The sequence below is a fragment of the Talaromyces marneffei genome, chromosome 3 (genome assembly GCF_009556855.1).
Source record: "Talaromyces marneffei chromosome 3, complete sequence".
Taxonomy (NCBI): domain Eukaryota; kingdom Fungi; phylum Ascomycota; class Eurotiomycetes; order Eurotiales; family Trichocomaceae; genus Talaromyces; species Talaromyces marneffei.
In genome coordinates this window covers 3,469,247-3,486,181 of record NC_072350.1, presented here as the reverse complement: position 1 = coordinate 3,486,181, position 16,935 = coordinate 3,469,247, and the positions used below count along the sequence as shown (strand labels likewise).

Genomic DNA, 16,935 nt, shown 5'->3' with positions numbered 1-16,935 from the left:
TAACAGTTGACATGTTACCTGACCCGTCTGCGAACCATCTGGAGGATGAGGATGCTTGAGCTCTGCCTTATACGCTTTAAAAGCCAGATTGGTGTCCTATTCAGGCGTGATCTGCGATGGAGGAGATATCCCCTGCTGTCCGCATCATGTCTATTAAACCAGGAAGCTACACTAACCAAAAAGTAGGCTAGGCGCCTCTCATGCTACGCCTTAACTATCGCTCAGGTCTATGCTGACGCCACCGATAATGTTCTATCTATGTACCTTTGTATTCACATATTTACAGCTACGATTGATTGTACACATTAAGTGGAAGATATTCAGGGCACTCTCGTCTCCTGGAGAGCCCATTCTATACAGTCGTGCCACTCCGGCGCAAGTATCGCATGCACCGCGTCGACCATTTCCTTTCCCCATCCTTCCAGCCATATACTATGCCTCAGCCGATGAATCGTAACAGCGTAATTCGCTAAAACCGCTAATGCTAGCGGATCATGATTCAGCATCATATCCCAGTAGTCACTTGGGTTCGTCATTGGAAAAATGACTAGTGTAACGTGTGCGGGTCTGGGCGTGGAGGTGAGTATGAGTATGTATCTGAGGCTTTGGATGACTGCAAGATAGGTTTCGGCTTGACTCGGTGTCGTGGCTGTGACGGAGGCGCGCTGTAAAAGCTTCGCAAGCATGGTTTCCATCTCATCTGGCAGCTTCTCCTCAAGGGTCGGAAGTGGCTCTGGCATCACCATTACGGACCATCGGCTGCGCTTCAACGCTTCGATGTTGGACTTTGTAATTAGTCTCGAATTCGAGATTAATGTGAGTATTTGGTGTACCTTTTCAATTGTATTCGCAGTCGACTCGGAGCACCTCTGAATGCCGAACGCGTACAACATGACTATACACGTAAATGTAAACATCGATTGGTAGTTTTGAGCTGTAATATTGGTGAGATAGGGACGAAATAATGCCAGCCCTAAATCGTAGTAGTGAATAGCCAATATAGTGTGTCTTGGTTTAGAGATGCCACATAATGCCAAATGGAGTGCGCTCAGGCTTAAGAGACCGTGAAGCACCAAGTCATTTTCGAGAGCCAGCTCGACGGCGAATGTATGCCAGATTGTTTGATCGCAGTCTGTTGGTATGGTAAGGTCTGCAAGAGTTTTTGCTGTATGGAGAGTATAGTGATGCATTAATCGGAGTCCTTCCCGTTCTGTGTCGCTAAAATGCGACTCGTAAATATTACTGTCTGGAGTGGATGTGAAGGACGGGGAAGTTGAGATGTCGTCCAGTGAGGCATCAGTGCTCGGTCCATGAGAGATTATATCAGGTTGTGGCTCGGTGGTACTTGCGCTCTTCTTATAGTGCTCTGAGGTAGGATCGGTGGATATGAATATCAAGCCTTTTGAAGTTATTTCGGATAGCGAGCAATGCTGTTTGGCCTTTTCGCATCGCCCGCATTGAGGGCGGTTCTCGTCGCACTAAATCACGTCAGTCACGCCACGCAAAAGGCATCGAGGGGACTTTCTCACTTTTTTGCGGCTTTGCTTGCACTGCGTACAGCCATGACGGCTTTTCCTATGGAATCGTCTTTGGGACATATTCGGATTTAGACCGAGGAGATGACTAATTCGGCCGCGATATATATTGCAAGATCTCATGTACCTAGGTAGTGGAGTAAATTGAAGAAGAATCGCAAAGGTTCGCCAAAGAGATCAACACTAGCGCCAACGGCCCTTGGGATTAAGACACCACCAAGCTGCATTATTCCAACTTGTTGGCTCATGAGTCAGGCGCCGTGTTAATCAGCTCAAGGATCTAGGCTCGATTTAGTTGGAGAGGGAAAGCTCAATTGAAACTTGAAGAAGGAGGATATGCCTCTAAAAGAGCCGCTTGTCTTAGAACGGCAATCTATACGCCGTTAGACATTAATTGGCTGACTGAAGCTTCGAATTCTATCGTAGACCAACCAATGTGCTGCTGTTGAATCCAAACTAGTCTACATTTGGCATTCTTTACGCTGTACGGCATCAATCTCAACTGACGTGAACGAACTTGACATAGCTGCAAAAAGTCGATTGAGAAGATGACACCGTAGCGTAGTTCTCAATAACGATGAAACGAGTAGAAATATGAGAGCCAGACCTACCTTACGGGGGAAGCACTCGTCCGTTTTAAAATATGTTCCCACACTTCATACCTAGGTAGCCAAGTGACTTGGACAACAACAACAACAACAACAACAACAACAACAACATGGTCGAACTACCAGAAGTCCACAAAGCAAACGCTACCCTCGTTCAAAGCCAGCCCTTGGTTGCTGTCTTTTTCGGGGGCACGTCAGGCATCGGACATCAATCCCTACGTGCCCTAGCCGCTGCCGAAGCCGAACATAATGGAAAAGGACTTCACGCATACATCGTTGGTCGAAATGCCACCGCCGCGGGAGAGGTTATTGCTGAATGCCGTGGTTTATACCCACAAGGCCAATATAAATTTCTCAAGATCGAGGATCTTTCTTTGATCAAGAATGTCGACCGTGTCTGCGCCGAGATCATCCAGATGGAAGAAAAGGAGAGCTCGGATCCCAGGATTGACTACTTGATGATGTCTCAGGGTGGGTCAATATGGCTTCCAAGGACCGGTACGTATCCAATGACCAACACTCTATCATTATTCTAAACGCCTACAGAGACAGAAGAAGGGCTTGATGTGACCATGTCTCTGATGTACTACTCTAGAATGAGGATCATCGTTCAATTGCTTCCGTTACTCCTCAAATCGACACTTCCTGCAAGAATAGTCTCTGTCTACGCCGCCGGATTCGAAGCAAAGTTCTACCCGGAGGATCTCTCGCTTCGAGACTTGAAAATCTACAGCTATTCCCAGGCACGGTCACATATGATCTACATGCACACTTTGTTCATGGAGACCCTTGCAGAGAATCATCCCGACAAACTTGCTCTGACGCACATCTTCCCGGGCATCGTCATGGGACCAACCTTTTATAGTTCCGAACATCCGTTGTGGTTCAGGATCGTGTTTCGCCTTCTCCATCCCCTATTGAGCAGATTCATCGCAGTACCCAGGCAGGAAAGTGGTGCGAGGATGATGAGTCTCGCTTCTTCTCGGTATCCGGCTCGAGTTTCTGAGTCGTCGAAATCTTACGCAAAAGGCAGTGTTGCTATTGGCACAGATGGGAAACCTGGTAGCGGTGCGTATTCTCTCGGATGGAAAGGGGAGAACAACCTCAAGTCTCAGGTTTATGAGAAGTTCAACAAGGATGAAATGCGGAGGAAGGTTTGGGATCATACTGTTAAGGCTTTTGAGGTGATTGAGGCGGGTGACAAGTTCATCGAGTGAGTTCAATGGTGTCGCAGGCTGGCCTTTGGGTAGAGAGAGGAACTGGGGTAGAAGTGATGTTCAATTTCTGTGGAAAAGTGGAACTTTTGTGTATTTTTAAATATTGATGTCGTGGTGCAGCTGCGACTCATGATACTTTGGCAAAGAATGATTTTTGATTCAATTGCAAGGTCTATCTTCAAAACATTGACTTTTCATTCACAGATATGTTCTTGCTTAATCTGGAACATCCATACAACACCATCAAACGCCGCATGAAATACGATAATTACATACATAATCTCAAGCCTTCGTCTTGGCTGCATTTTCAATCTTTCTCCGCTTGCTGCGCAGCTTCTGAGCCTCTTCCTCCTTCTTCTTGTTGGAATACAACATCTTATCCAACAACTTTCGCTTCTTCCGACTCATCATCATCTTCTGTCTCTCGAGCTCCTCTTCTTCCTTGCGTCTGTCAGCTTCGTACTTCTTGGTCTTGGAGGACTTCTTGGTCGATGAGCTCTTTGTAGATCCGCTGAACGGCAGACCGGCGGCTTCGGCTTCAAGTTCCTTCTGGTGCTGAGATCGGAGAGCCTCGTCCTCATCTTCTGATTCAGAAGCAGCTTCTGCAGCATCGTCGAATCCACTGAAATCGTCGTCGTCGTCGTCATCGTCGTCCTCCTCCTCTTCTTCGTCACTTTCATCCTGCTCGGAATCGTCCACATCCATGCCGTGGTCATCCTCTGCTTCGCTCGCTTCATCTTCGTCCACCATCTTCGAATCTTCTGCAACTTCCTCCTCTTCGCTTTCCTCCTCGTCCTCTTCCTCTGCACGTTCGGCTTCACCTTCTTCCTCTTGGTCTGCGAGACTTGCTCGAGGGTCGTAGGCACCTCTAGTGGCCTTCACCCATGGACTTAGATGTGGTGGGAGCGTCGCTCCAGGTGCGTATAGATCCGGTCGAAGAAGTTTGCCTTCATTGATGCAATCCCATACCCACTGAGGTTGAACGTATGTACGGCCTGGAATGCGGCCGCCGGTCCGGATGCGCACCGAATCAGCATTTGCATCCCCGGATACAGCTGGGAGTGCTGATTCCGGAAGGGGTGGGCGATCAACAATCTGGTGGGTGATACGCGGGTCGGACTCATCGTTGGTGAAAGCACCTTCTCCAGCAACCGCATCCCACGCAATTCGCTTACATCCAAATGAGCGTAGGAGGAATTCCAATGGCGCCTTGGGAGCCTCTCGTGAGATGAAGAAAGTGAATGAAGAGAACAAACTTCCAGCCTCGTTCTCGCTACCATCGGGTTGAGCTAGGGTGTCTGCTTCCGGGGCGGCAGGCTCGAACTTATCAATCGCATATTCATTCGTTGTCTGTTCTTCGGCCACAGCAGTGTCCTGGGCTTGGTCAAGACCAGCCGACTTGACAACATCGTCCACCTTCTTTTGGATCTCCTTTGAAACCTCGTTGCTGGCTGCATTGCCGTTTGTTGTTGGTTGTTCAAGAGCCTTCAAATGACCCACGTTTTTGCTTTCCAGCTTAAAGGCGGCCAATTCTGCTCCTCGCTCGTCGCTGGCGGAGTCGAATCTCGGAGGGTAAACCAAACCAATAGATGTATACAATCGGTAATTGACGAATCCAAGAAGGGTAGTGTAGAACTCGACGAAGGTGGCCATAATACGATAGTCGACATCGCCATTTACCTGCTGGACGAAGCGATATGGGACGAGCCAGAGAATATCCTGACCCTGGATAGTAGCTTGATAGTAGATACCCTTAATTGAAAGGAACGACTTGCGAAGCGAATGCGTGGTGATGAGGTAGTGCTGGAACTCGTGACAGAGTCTCTGACATTTTGCAATCGTCTTGGGAGGGACGTTTGTGGTAGACGGAAGACTTGCAAAGAGGAATAGCAACGAAAGACAATCATCGAGATCTCTCAATGCGTCGACGAAAGTCGGGTATCGTTCTTTGATGATATGGTCGAGAGTAAGCTTTGGCGCAAGGTTCTTTTCCAATCGCGCGGCATTGCCAACTTCACCACGGCCTAGCGAGCGTGCAATCTTCTTCGCGAGCGCCTTTTGGTCGCGGAACTTTCGGAGCAGCGGCTCATGGAGAAGGTACTGAATATCTTTCGTGTAGTAAAAAGTGGTGCTCGCCGTGGAGTTTTTAGCCGCCTTTTTCTTGTTTCGCGGTTCACGAGGATAGATGCCTATTCAATTCGACAATCAGCAATTAAAATACTTGATATATTCGAGGCTGCGATCTTACCCTTGAAGATACATAGTCGTCGAAAATCTGGGAGTGAAATCTGCAATTTGCGCACGGCTTGTGTTCGCGTGATATAGTTTTTGGCCTGGCCAGTAGTTCCTAAACAAAAATCAATATTCGTAGTTGTATATAAGAGCCGACCAAGAATGACTAACCTTTCTTCTTTATTTTTCCCATGGTGCACGAGAGCGCTGGACTGTTAGAAATTGTGGTGAAGATGAAGTTACTGATAACGGAGGTTGAAAAGAAAAAAAGTTGGCTATCAATTCTTTTTTTTCTGTCGGCCAATCGGCGAGCGGGAAAGTGGAGATGGTCCGTGCACTCATTGTATGGTTGTTGCGGAAGGAGGACAACGTTGAGCTCGTCTCGACACTCTCCTGGATCTCATTCAGGACCTTCAAGGGTTGATTCAAATCTTCAATCCGTATATACCGAATTGATTTGCTATGTGTGAACTAGGTTCTGTCTATTAAACTCACAAAATGCCCGTCGACCGGAGGAAGGCAGCTCTTTTTGCAGCCGCTGTCGCTGTTCGGCTGTTCCTTTTCGTTGCATTTCCCTCATTACCAGATCTTCTGACTTCGAGAGTTGAAGTGTCGACACCGGTCAGCAGTTTCAAAAGATGTGAGTGCGGCAGAAAGTATTTCAATGCATTCCATGGCTGACCAGTCCAAAATTAGTGCAGGAAGGTCTCTTTCTCTATACCCGCAACGTGTCTCCTTACGAAGGCGGCGTCTTCCATCAGGTACTAATTACCGTTGGCAATATGTGAAATGAACCATTAATCTAACTTTGAGGAAATATATAGGCTCCTCTTCTTCTCCCTATATTTGCCTTGCTGCCGAATCCGCGAGATTACCCGTTCGCGACGAGCTTGTTTTATACCGCAATTGACCTCTTGAACGCGAATGCTTTGATCACCATCTCTGATTCCGCCGAGTCTGTTGCAGGAAGATTACACAGTTCGCTGCGCAAACATGTTAGATGGGATGGGGTAGCCATTGCCGCATGGTAAGGCTTTCCGTGATCTGTGTTACGTACATACCCAGTTTAATGCTTAATCTAGGTACCTCTTTAACCCGTTCGTTATTTCGACATGCCTCGCTCGGTCCACAACTGTCTTCACGAACTTGTCCGTTTTATATGCAATCTCCAGTGCCGTAAGTGGAAATAGTGTGAATGCCATGGTCGCTCTCGCCACGGCAGCTTATTTGTCTATGTATCCGGCCCTACTTTTCCTACCATTGATCTACCTTTGCTATGACCGGTCAATCGGGAACAAAAGCGATGCAAAGAAGCCTAGTGAATTTACTTTCGCTCTTGGACACTTCGGTACATTCATTGCAGCCATCGCTGGACTACTCGGAGCGTCTTTCCTGGTGACTGGGTTTTCGTGGGACTTTATAGCTGCGACCTACGGATTCCATCTCCTTGTCCCTGATCTTGCACCAAATGCCGGTTTATGGTGGTATTTCTTCATCGAAATCTTCGACTCGTTCCGAGAATTCTTCCTCGGTGTCTTTTGGTTACATCTAGTGGGCTACGTCGGTGGATTGACCCTTCGGTTACGACGACAGCCGCTGTTCGCCATCGCTTCGTTACTCGGAATATTCGCAATCTTCAAGCCATACCCGAGTATTGCCGATGTTTCGTTGTACTTTGCACTTCTTCCATTGTACCGACATTTGTCACCATGTAAGTATTAACATGTCTTTCGGAAAAGCCCAGAACTAATTTGTGGGATAATAGTGACACGATACACTTTCTTTGCAGCAGCTGCACTGCTTTATGCTACTCTTCTTGGCCCAGCTTTCTACCATCTTTGGATCTATGCTGGATCAGGCAATGCTAACTTCTTCTACGCTATTACACTAGTATGGAGTCTCGGTCTGACAATTCTTGTCGCCGATCTTATATTTGCAGCCTTGCGAGATGAGTGGGAACAGGATCATCCTGAGATGAAGGGGAAAGAAGTCAGACAAATCTGATTGAGCATATTAATAAAAAAAAACCAAATTTATCCATTTGCCAAAACGGAAATATGCCGTCTATCGTAAAAATATCACCTCTAACTCGCTATTCTACCATGCCCAAGTGAAAGAACAAAATAAATCAAAATCAAAATACTTTAGACAAAATCAAATAATCCGGCTCCTTCACCGTCCCATTCCTAAGCTTTCTTGGACCCGGAGAAAACTCGTCAACGTCATATCCCATCCTCTCATAAAACTTCATGGCTGCATTATTAGCCCTGAAGACAGTCAACATGCCCTTTTCTAGCCCAATTCGTCGACCTGTGTCCTCGAAAAGGGTCATGAGATGCCGTCCGATCCCCTGGCCCTGGAGGAAAGGATGAATGTGGATTTCGTAGCAGTACAGGACCTGCTTGCCATCTTCGTAGGTTGTCATGAAGGAGAGGAAGGCTAGGACTTCGGAGTGTGGGGAGCTCGTTGTTGTAGCACCAGCAGGGGAAGGAGTAGTATCCGTCGGCTCAGATGTGGATGAAACCTCACTCGTATCACCAGTCGTGCCGGTGCTAGTGCTGGTGCTGGTTTGATTATTATTATTATTATTATGATTCCTTTGAGGAGTCGGTGATGGCTGCGGCGGACCCCTCAGAACCATATATCGCATATTTGGAAGACGCATTTCTTTGCGTTTTTTGGTCGGTGACCAGCCCATCGACGAGTTTTCATAATTTTCAGATGAAGTAGTTTCGATTAGGGAGAAACAGCCCTCGAAATCGAGCGAGGGGATGGTGGATGCGGAGTATATATGGATCTGTGCCTTGGTAGTTGTCGGGGAGGTGTCATCTTGTTTTGTTGTGATGTCTATATGTAGTCTGGTTGAGTCGATGTAACGGGCAATAAAGTCGTGGACGCTCAGGGCATTGGTGCGTTCCACGAGGGGAAGTTCTTTTTCCGTAGCAAATAATGTCAGTTCTATTCGTTCCTTCAATATCGCTGGAAAAAAAAAAAGAGAGATACTCACCCTCCTCACTAGGCACAGCTCGGTCACGATAATGCTTAGACAGCCGAAGCCCAGATCGTGAATGCGACAACGAGTGCTGGGCTGATAGCTCTTGGACTCGACTGTCCTTGGCTATAGGTGATTTTTTCGTCTCCATCGTATCTAGTCCGACCTCAATGGCTTCTATATAATTGATTTGTAGTCGGTAAGTTGAGTCACGGAGGAGAAAAGTGTAAATAAGTTGTGGAAAAAAAGTCACATGAAAGACAGACACGTCAAAATGTTCCCACGATGCTCCGATAAGATATTATCGTTATCGCACTATTCGATAACAGCAGATAAGATAAGACTATCCCACCACAAAGCTTTTTTCCCCTCCATTTATATTTTATTTTGTTTTACGCCAGTTAATGAGTTGGGTATTGGATTGTTCAACATATTGTTGATTTGTTGAATTTCACCCCTTAGCATATCTGGAGCTAACCAGACGGCCCCTGGCCTAAGCTACATATAGGAAACTAGTACTAGTTCCGAAGTTGGCAACATTTTTGCTTCTCATATTTGGATTCAATTTTTATTATAAATATCGTAAATCTCCCTAGCCGCTACAGACATGGTGGTCTGTCCCTAATGCTCATAATAAGTAAAGAGCTACATAGCTTACAAACCTGGTTCGGTGATGCCTCCGAAGGTGACCGATTTCGTTACAATAAACTCCTCAATACCGTACTTGCTGCCTTCACGGCCAAATCCGCTCTGCTTGACACCACCAAATCTACAAGACTCTTGTATTAGCGATTTAGACATGATCGAGAGATTAGTAAAAACTTACGGTGAGGCAACGTCACTGATAATTCCAGTGTTGACACCAACCATACCAACCTCCAATGCTTCAGCAACGCGGAAGCAACGCTTCACATCGTTAGAGAAGAAATAAGCAGCCAATCCGACCTCTGCCTGGTTTGCAAGCTTGATGACATCCTCCTCAGTGTCAAATGGGAAGAGACCTGCAACAGGACCAAATGTCTCCTCAGAAGCAAGCTGCATGTCTTTGGTCATATATGCCAAGACTGTGGGGTGATAGAAGTTATCGCCGATCTCAGATGCCCGTTTTCCGCCCACCATAACTTTGGCTCCCTTGGACTCTGCATCACGGACGTGTTCCTCAACCTTGAGAACCGCACGGGAGTGAATGACGGGTCCATGTGTGGTGCCATCGCCAAATCCGGCACCGAGCTTGAAGCCTTTGACCTTCTCGGTAAATTTGGCAACGAACTCATCATATATTCCCTTTTGTACGTATATACGGTTGGCGCACACACAGGTCTGACCTGAACTGCGGAATTTGGATGCGATGGCTCCAGTGACGGCAGCATCGAGATCTTTAGTGTCGTCAAAAACAATGAATGGGGCATTGCCACCGAGCTCCCAAGAAACTTTCTTAAGAGTCGATGATGCTTGCTTCATGAGCAGTTTACCGACGTTTGTAGATCCAGTAAAGGATACCTTGCGGATATCTGGGTGCGTAGTGAGGATTTCTCCGACCTCAACCACATTCTTGTCTGCCGTTACAATGTTTACAACACCCTTGGGAATGCCGGCGCGATGAGCAAGCTCGGCCAAAGCATTGGCTGTAAATGGAGTCTCACCGGGAGACTTTGCCACGACGGTACAGCCAGCGGCCAAAGCAGGTCCGATTTTACGCGTGATCATAGCAGCTGGGAAGTTCCAGGGAGTAATAAGACCACAAACACCAACGGGTTCCCTCAATGTAATGATTCGGTTGCCGGGAACGGATGAGGGGATGGTATCACCGTATATACGAGGAGCCTCCTCGCTGAACCACTCAAAGAAGCTTGCGGCGTACATGACCTCGCCCTTAGCATCGGCAAAAGGCTTGCCGTTTTCCCATGTAATTAATGTTGCCAAGTCATCAGCGTTATCGATCATTAATTGATACCATCTTCGCAACATGCGGGCACGCTCTCGAGCGAGCGTCTTGCGGAAACTAGGGAATGCGGTTGCGGCAGCTTGGATGGCCTTTTCTGTGTCGGAAGCCGTGAACTCAGGGCAAGTGCCAATGAGCTTGCCATCGGATGGATCTTGTTATCACAAAAACAAACCGTCAGCTCTCAATCCTCCAAAACGACTGAGAAGTCCTTACCATAGACATCAAAGGTCTTTCCCGACTCAGCACCAACCCACTCGCCATTGACATACGACTTTTCTATGAAAAGCGACTTGTCTTTCAACTATGACAGATATGCGGTTCATTTAGCCGGTATTCAGACATATTGCCGGGCGAGAAGTCACTTACGGGAGGGACTGTGTGTCCCATACTGTATAATCTCAAAAAAGCCGGGGACGACGGAACGGAAAAGGGATATCGGAGTCGTTGTCTGGTCAGTTGTTGAGATAGAGGTCGAATAATCCGTTCCATGGCGCCTTCAGACGTTTGCCTCGACGAGACAGCCGATATTCTCGTTTTATAGATCTGATATGTGAGGGGTAGACCTCTTTGTTCCCTCAGATTCAGTCGACCTAGGCCAATCGGACAGTTGAGCGATGTAGTACGCTAGCAATCAATGCAGTTGTGGTGTTGACGTAGGCCCGTTTAGTGCCGATGCTGACAAATAGAGCTATGTGAGCCCAATCAGAATAATTTTGCGTCTCGTCTCGTCTCGTCTTTTAAGAAAGTAAGTAGCGACAAGAATAAGAAAGACGAGAAATAGCTACAAGATAAGAGGAATGGTTGAATTGGGGAAGGAGCTATGGCGGCGAGGCACTCAACGGTGATTCGCTCTTTCCCTCCGAGCGCTCAACGTCATCTCTCGTCACGTGCCACGTCATGCTCTCTGGCAGAACTACTTCTCGTTGAACCGACGTGTCTCTCGTGGGTTATTGATCACAGCCTCGCGAAATTAGTGTTTATCGGACTTCAATGCGAAGCCTAATTATCAGGGACGACGGTCGGCGCGAGCATTCTCGGCGCTATAGGCCAATCATATACGGTAACTAGCTATCTAGTTTACACGCTATACTCCCGGTGATGCGCACCAATGAAATGTCGGAGCTTAGGCAGTTTGTTAGCGGTGGTCGAAATTTGTATGGGAAAATACACATGCAATCTACATTTGTGTGACAATTAACATTTATGTAACGCAAACTCTCATCCTTCATCCTGGAGGGCGAGGTTGCGCACTGACGGCACAGGTAGAGAGAATATGTCATCCATCTGAACAGCTTCCATTTACACAGTCTAAGGCCAGCTATGGAACAGCAGCAATATACATCGATTGACATAGCAATGACATGGAGATCTAGAATATTCTTGAGACGTTGGAAGCCACTGCAGCAATAACTTTATTTCAACTCCTTTGTACTGCCATGCTCGTGAGCGAACAGGCAGTCATGAATGAGATAGAGGATTCAAGAAGACACAGAAACGAACCCATTTCCTTTGCCATCGAGTCATCCAAAGTCTGTGAATCGGTTATCTGAACCAAGAGTCAAGCGATTTCTGATTTCCAGACAACAGACGATTAATGGATGGGACCAGCTTTCGGACGGGAAACATGGCTGGAACGTCACAGCTAAAGGAGACGATTAAGGACTGTCATGCATGTCAGACAGGCGAGACATGCGCTACTCAACCTGTTCATTCCTGAGACGAATCGGCAAGAGCAGGCACCGAACTGATCTATCAACTTCGAGGCTCCGGACAATCAATGCCATTGATAGGAGAGTTCAGCTGCGTGCTCCATCATTGAATTGCAGGATCTCCGGCTGCAAGATAATTTGACCAAATCAACTTTGATTCAGCGAGACAACGTTCTTGACCACCTGGAATACCAAGACTGACCGTCAAACCAAGAGAGCTTGTTCATTCAGTTGAAGCAGCAATAAATAATGACGAAAATTAATAATATATACAAAGGACACAAAGACAAGCCATACGAAACAGCGATAAAAGAGGTAGAAATGCTTTGTGTAATATTAAATATATGGCTTATTGAGTGAGAAGCTAGACGAGAGCGAGATAAAGCGCTCATGAAGAAATGGCGCGTCAATGCAGGATATGCGCCTATTGATACACCAAAACGGAAATTCTTAGGTGCGGCCTGATTTCCTTTTTGGGACTGCACCCCCATTGATTCCTCCGACGACCACATCGTATCTAACTTTTGAACCTGCCAGACTTTCCGTACAAATTAACAAAGATACACCATTCGCGTGCTATGGTAGGCAAGATTCTGACTCAATGAGCCAGAAATCAGTCGTTATCGTCCTGTGCTCGCGTACCTAGGTAAAGGATGAATCCTATTGTATGCCATTCCGCGTCATCAATTGCTATTTCTCGGTTGTTTGTTTCATCCTGAAGCATGCTGCTGTTTCAGTCTCTAAGAACGGAGATCACGTCCGAGCCTTGGCTGAGGCCTTCTTTTCTCATGATGCCCAGACAAGGCTACATCTCTTCCTGCATGAAGTTCTTTTGAACATATTGAAACGCCTCTTCTCCCACCCTTATCTTGCCTGTTCGGTACCTGGAGTACCGTCAGCCAGGCATGAAGCCTTTGGTCTTCCTGATGGCCGCTCTTGTCCTCCGCATCACTGCGGCTCCGGTTGAAATCGACGATGCCGATGTTGCTGACGTTGTTGATGTTCCTGAGAAACTCAAATCCAGAGACAATTGGTGCCACCACGCCGGCATCACCTGCTGGTAACGTTGCTGCACCGTGGACAACAGGGCCGCTGGTTCTGCCTGTGGATTGATGATTAACGTATGTTGAGCTACAAGGCTGACCACCTTCCCATCATTTTCAACCTAAATAAAAGAAAAAGAAGCTAATTTAAGCCATTAATCAAGCATCATCCACATGTATCACCACGTCCGACGCAGGTACGTTGCGAACATGAACAAAGCTCTCCATTTCTTGTACATTCTTGAACCGAATGTATTCTCAGCCGATTTTCAGCTGCTCGGTTACGTCGTTCACACTTTTGCCTTCGCTATTGTATATATACAAAAACTTCGAATGTCGCCCAACCAACGATATACAAAACAAAAACTAACAAGGAGCCTGTTTTGGCACCATTATGATTTGAATGAATGACGAGAAACACGTTGATGAACATACCACCAATATTCGCAAATTCTTTTCCAAACAACTCTTCGCCGGATGTACAGTGATCATTCAAATTGCTGGACAAAAAACGAATGAACGATCAAACCGGCCGGGGTTGTGTTTGGGAGATCTCTCCCACGTATATGCATTAGTCAGGATATCGTCTTGGACTTCTTGCTTGCATGTACTTATATATACTACAACATTAATTTACATAATATCTAATTTGCTTCGTGGGTCGTTTCTGGCCCTCTTTACACGTCAACACCATGCTCGAGTCGCCGATGTCAATCAAGCAAACGATTCAGTCCGGGCTCTACGACAGAACAATCGGCGGACTCGGGAAGATCTATGATTACCACAATGTTGTTGTTTGATTTGCCTGGCTTTTGCCTTGTCAATAATTGAATGACATTTGCTCCTTCTATTCCCGAGGTCAGTTCTTTGATTTCCTTGTAACTAGTCGTCGTCAATATATACCTAGGTAGGTATGAACATCACTCTGAATACGAAGAATGCCAAAGATATTATTAGAGTGGGCTTGATATCTAGCTTAATAAACTAGCAAGTCCATCTACAAGTGTTCTGTAGCCGATAACCATCTATTCGAAGTATTGTTCAACCCGGCCTTTACACCTTGGAAGTTGGAGGCAATGGGGGTCTGCTAAAATTTAGCGTATGCACTTGTCTTAAAGTAATTTTTACTTGGTAATTAAACGTTTATGTTTTAGGGTTAAGGTAGGCGAAATGTGAGTTGGATGCTGTAATGTATTGTATTGTGTGACTATCTACTACTACAATGAGACTAGTTGAGTGGATTTATGCGTTGCAATAACCGTATCCGGGATAGCTGTAAAATAACATCTGTGACACCCCTCAGCGCGTATGCCACGATAGCAAGAATGAAGCAAAGGAGAGCATGATTTGACAGTCTGTATAGCTTGGTGTAGCAAAACGAATAGGGAGGGCAGGAGTCAAATGCGAAGAAGTCTGCAAAAAGAATGGTAACCAATGGGATGTGCCCATTGGAATTGAGGTATGACTGCCTGAATAAGAGAAAGAAGATGTGCTTATAAAGGACTGTAGGTTAAGATTGTAGAGAAAGATCATATAAAAAGATGAGGTGAGGCATGCTCAATTGTCGGCTGGCATGGATCTGGTGTTGACCTAGCGGACATTGATCTCCTGTTTCTGCACCTTCTCTTGGAGTAAGCCTTCACAAAGCCTTTATGGTGAACTTCCGGAAACTTCAACATTTCTTACCACGTTTGTGGCTCTGGAGGAAGCTTATCACGGTGTAGGCTGATTGTAGAAGATGATATCCGTTCATCCTGGAGAGCTCTGCCCAGTGCGACTGCAGACGTAAAGTAGGCTTCCGCATCTATGCTATGGCGCCCATTGATTTCTCTTTCTTGAGCTTGGAGGCTCTGGGGCGGCTTGAACTTGGAGTTGTTCACTCTTTTTTATATCAAAATCACATGATTTGAGCGAGTAGTTGGAATCTGGGTTGGAGGGTTATACTCGATAACTGCCTGGCCGTTGATTAACTGAAGCTTGGCAGTTACTCGATATCTTTCCTTTCTTGAATATAGGGTGTTCGTTTCTTCATTCCTGAAGACACCAGATCGGTTGAGTGCTGTCCCTGAGATCAATGATATAGGACAATCAGGGCAATATAAAGCATTCCGAATTCTCAATTTTTGAGACTTTTCTTTCTCTCCAGGTGCCGTAGCCCATACAACCATTGTGCATCTTCCTTCAGCCCAAAGATGGCGTCCGAACGCTGTAATACGGATTCTTTCTGGCACAAAATCTTCAATGCGGTTAATATTATTGGAGATGCTCTCTGTAGCGCCACCGTTGTGAATGACGCTATTTACTAAGGAGTCAATATCACTTGTAGCTCTGAAGACTGTATTAATAGTGACTGGTGGGTGCTCGGCGCTCTTCTTATGCTGGTCTATAAAGTCTTTTAGACTCTTCCTAGATGCGGCCGCCTCGGCAACTTTTTTGATAATTTTGGGATCTGGGATCCAGTTATCGTCACGAATTTGTTCGTTTAGATATGCGCACTTTTCCCAGCGATTGTGGACTGATCTCAACTCTCCACACCAGCACCTTCTCGGTTTATTGTTATTAGAGTCGCCTTGATTTGAGTCATTGGCGTATATGCTTCTGCCGCGTTCACTCTTTGTGAAGTCTTCAAACTTGGTGATAAGTTTGATAAATGACTTCTCACGGTTGTTTATAACGGCCTCTAACCATGTGCTATAGAAGATCTCATGTGTATGTCTGATTGCAAGAAGAAAATCAATCATTGCATATTTCTCATCCGAGCCGATTCCAGGAAGTTGATATTGGCGAGCACGATTATACGTCTCAATCCAGCTCCTTATCCACGCGTTGAATTGCCTTTTACCGTCTGGTCCAACTTTTAATTCCGTCCATTCATTTTGGATATCAAACTGTTCAAAGTTGGCATCAGGTTTATAACATTTCTGAAGCTCGGAAAGGATATCTCGGACGCTCGATTTATTCTCGATTAGGAGGGTCGCGGATTGGTCGATCGTTCGGAAAATGTGTTCTCGAATTGCCGCAATATTTGCTTTGTCGGAGTTATATTTTTTGATGGCTCGTTTATAGATATCTCGTCTGAATTCGAGATCTTCGTCTTTTTCATGTGCAAGTCTGTTTGGCACCTCTGGCTTGGTGAACTCCTTGCCATTTGCAGGTGTTGTGAGGTCCGGATTGATATAATCCAGACCTTAGTTCCAAGAGCTTTCCTCTTGATAGGTCTTAGCCATCTCTCCCAGTCTCGCTTCCTGGAGAGGATGGTTTGATTCTTATCTCCGGAAGACATCTTGTATGGCTTCAAAAGGACACAATAAGAACCGGGATGACGTCCACTCTCTGGAGTTCTGGGATCGGTTGTTTCTGGGCGACTGGTTATGGAAGGCTCTCCGCAGGGGTCTCAGAGCTCGTGCCTCTGTAGGCTGCTCTCCTGCTGTCTCTGTGAGCCGGTCTGTGTCCGAATAACGTCAATTTTTCCCTTTTCGCAACTCCCTAAGGGACATGCTACCATGAAAACGTGAGTGGGACGCTGTAATGTATTGTATTGTGTCTATATCTAAGGAGAAAATTATCCGGCATAGGTTGCCATACATAAGGGGGTTCCTTGGCAAATCCTTGTAAGGAGGACCGGTTGATGTCCAATGAGAGCAGTTGAGTGGA

The 16,935-nt window shown here is 46.3% G+C and overlaps 7 protein-coding genes across 7 annotated transcripts; 2 read left to right on the top strand and 5 right to left on the bottom strand.

Annotated features, from left to right (window-relative positions):
• Window positions 1-320: 320 nt before the first annotated feature.
• Window positions 321-1,598, bottom strand: EYB26_004999 (uncharacterized protein; the record flags this gene model as incomplete). The annotated part of the gene is made up of 3 exons (XM_054264289.1): window positions 321-785; window positions 834-1,478; window positions 1,530-1,598. 3 exons carry the CDS (start codon window positions 1,596-1,598, stop codon window positions 321-323), a joined length of 1,179 nt encoding a protein of 392 aa, XP_054120264.1.
• Window positions 1,599-2,253: 655 nt separating this feature from the next.
• Window positions 2,254-3,360, top strand: EYB26_004998 (uncharacterized protein; the record flags this gene model as incomplete). Its single annotated transcript, XM_054264288.1, has 2 exons — window positions 2,254-2,641; window positions 2,690-3,360. 2 exons carry the CDS (start codon window positions 2,254-2,256, stop codon window positions 3,358-3,360), a joined length of 1,059 nt encoding a protein of 352 aa, XP_054120263.1.
• A 282-nt stretch (window positions 3,361-3,642) lies between these two features.
• On the bottom strand, window positions 3,643-5,785 carry EYB26_004997 (uncharacterized protein; the record flags this gene model as incomplete). Its single annotated transcript, XM_054264287.1, has 3 exons — window positions 3,643-5,549; window positions 5,609-5,707; window positions 5,764-5,785. The coding sequence occupies 3 exons, from the start codon at window positions 5,783-5,785 to the stop codon at window positions 3,643-3,645; spliced, it is 2,028 nt and encodes a 675-aa protein (XP_054120262.1).
• A 305-nt stretch (window positions 5,786-6,090) lies between these two features.
• EYB26_004996 (uncharacterized protein) lies at window positions 6,091-7,596 on the top strand (the record flags this gene model as incomplete). Its single annotated transcript, XM_054264286.1, has 5 exons — window positions 6,091-6,232; window positions 6,289-6,353; window positions 6,417-6,619; window positions 6,675-7,303; window positions 7,358-7,596. The coding sequence occupies 5 exons, from the start codon at window positions 6,091-6,093 to the stop codon at window positions 7,594-7,596; spliced, it is 1,278 nt and encodes a 425-aa protein (XP_054120261.1).
• Window positions 7,597-7,726: 130 nt separating this feature from the next.
• EYB26_004995 (uncharacterized protein) lies at window positions 7,727-8,735 on the bottom strand (the record flags this gene model as incomplete). Its single annotated transcript, XM_054264285.1, has 2 exons — window positions 7,727-8,523; window positions 8,600-8,735. The coding sequence occupies 2 exons, from the start codon at window positions 8,733-8,735 to the stop codon at window positions 7,727-7,729; spliced, it is 933 nt and encodes a 310-aa protein (XP_054120260.1).
• A 503-nt stretch (window positions 8,736-9,238) lies between these two features.
• On the bottom strand, window positions 9,239-10,916 carry EYB26_004994 (uncharacterized protein; the record flags this gene model as incomplete). Its single annotated transcript, XM_054264284.1, has 4 exons — window positions 9,239-9,353; window positions 9,411-10,680; window positions 10,743-10,830; window positions 10,896-10,916. The coding sequence occupies 4 exons, from the start codon at window positions 10,914-10,916 to the stop codon at window positions 9,239-9,241; spliced, it is 1,494 nt and encodes a 497-aa protein (XP_054120259.1).
• Window positions 10,917-15,167: 4,251 nt separating this feature from the next.
• EYB26_004993 (uncharacterized protein) lies at window positions 15,168-16,564 on the bottom strand (the record flags this gene model as incomplete). The annotated part of the gene is made up of 2 exons (XM_054264283.1): window positions 15,168-16,421; window positions 16,469-16,564. 2 exons carry the CDS (start codon window positions 16,562-16,564, stop codon window positions 15,168-15,170), a joined length of 1,350 nt encoding a protein of 449 aa, XP_054120258.1.
• Between the last annotated feature and the right edge of the window lie 371 nt (window positions 16,565-16,935).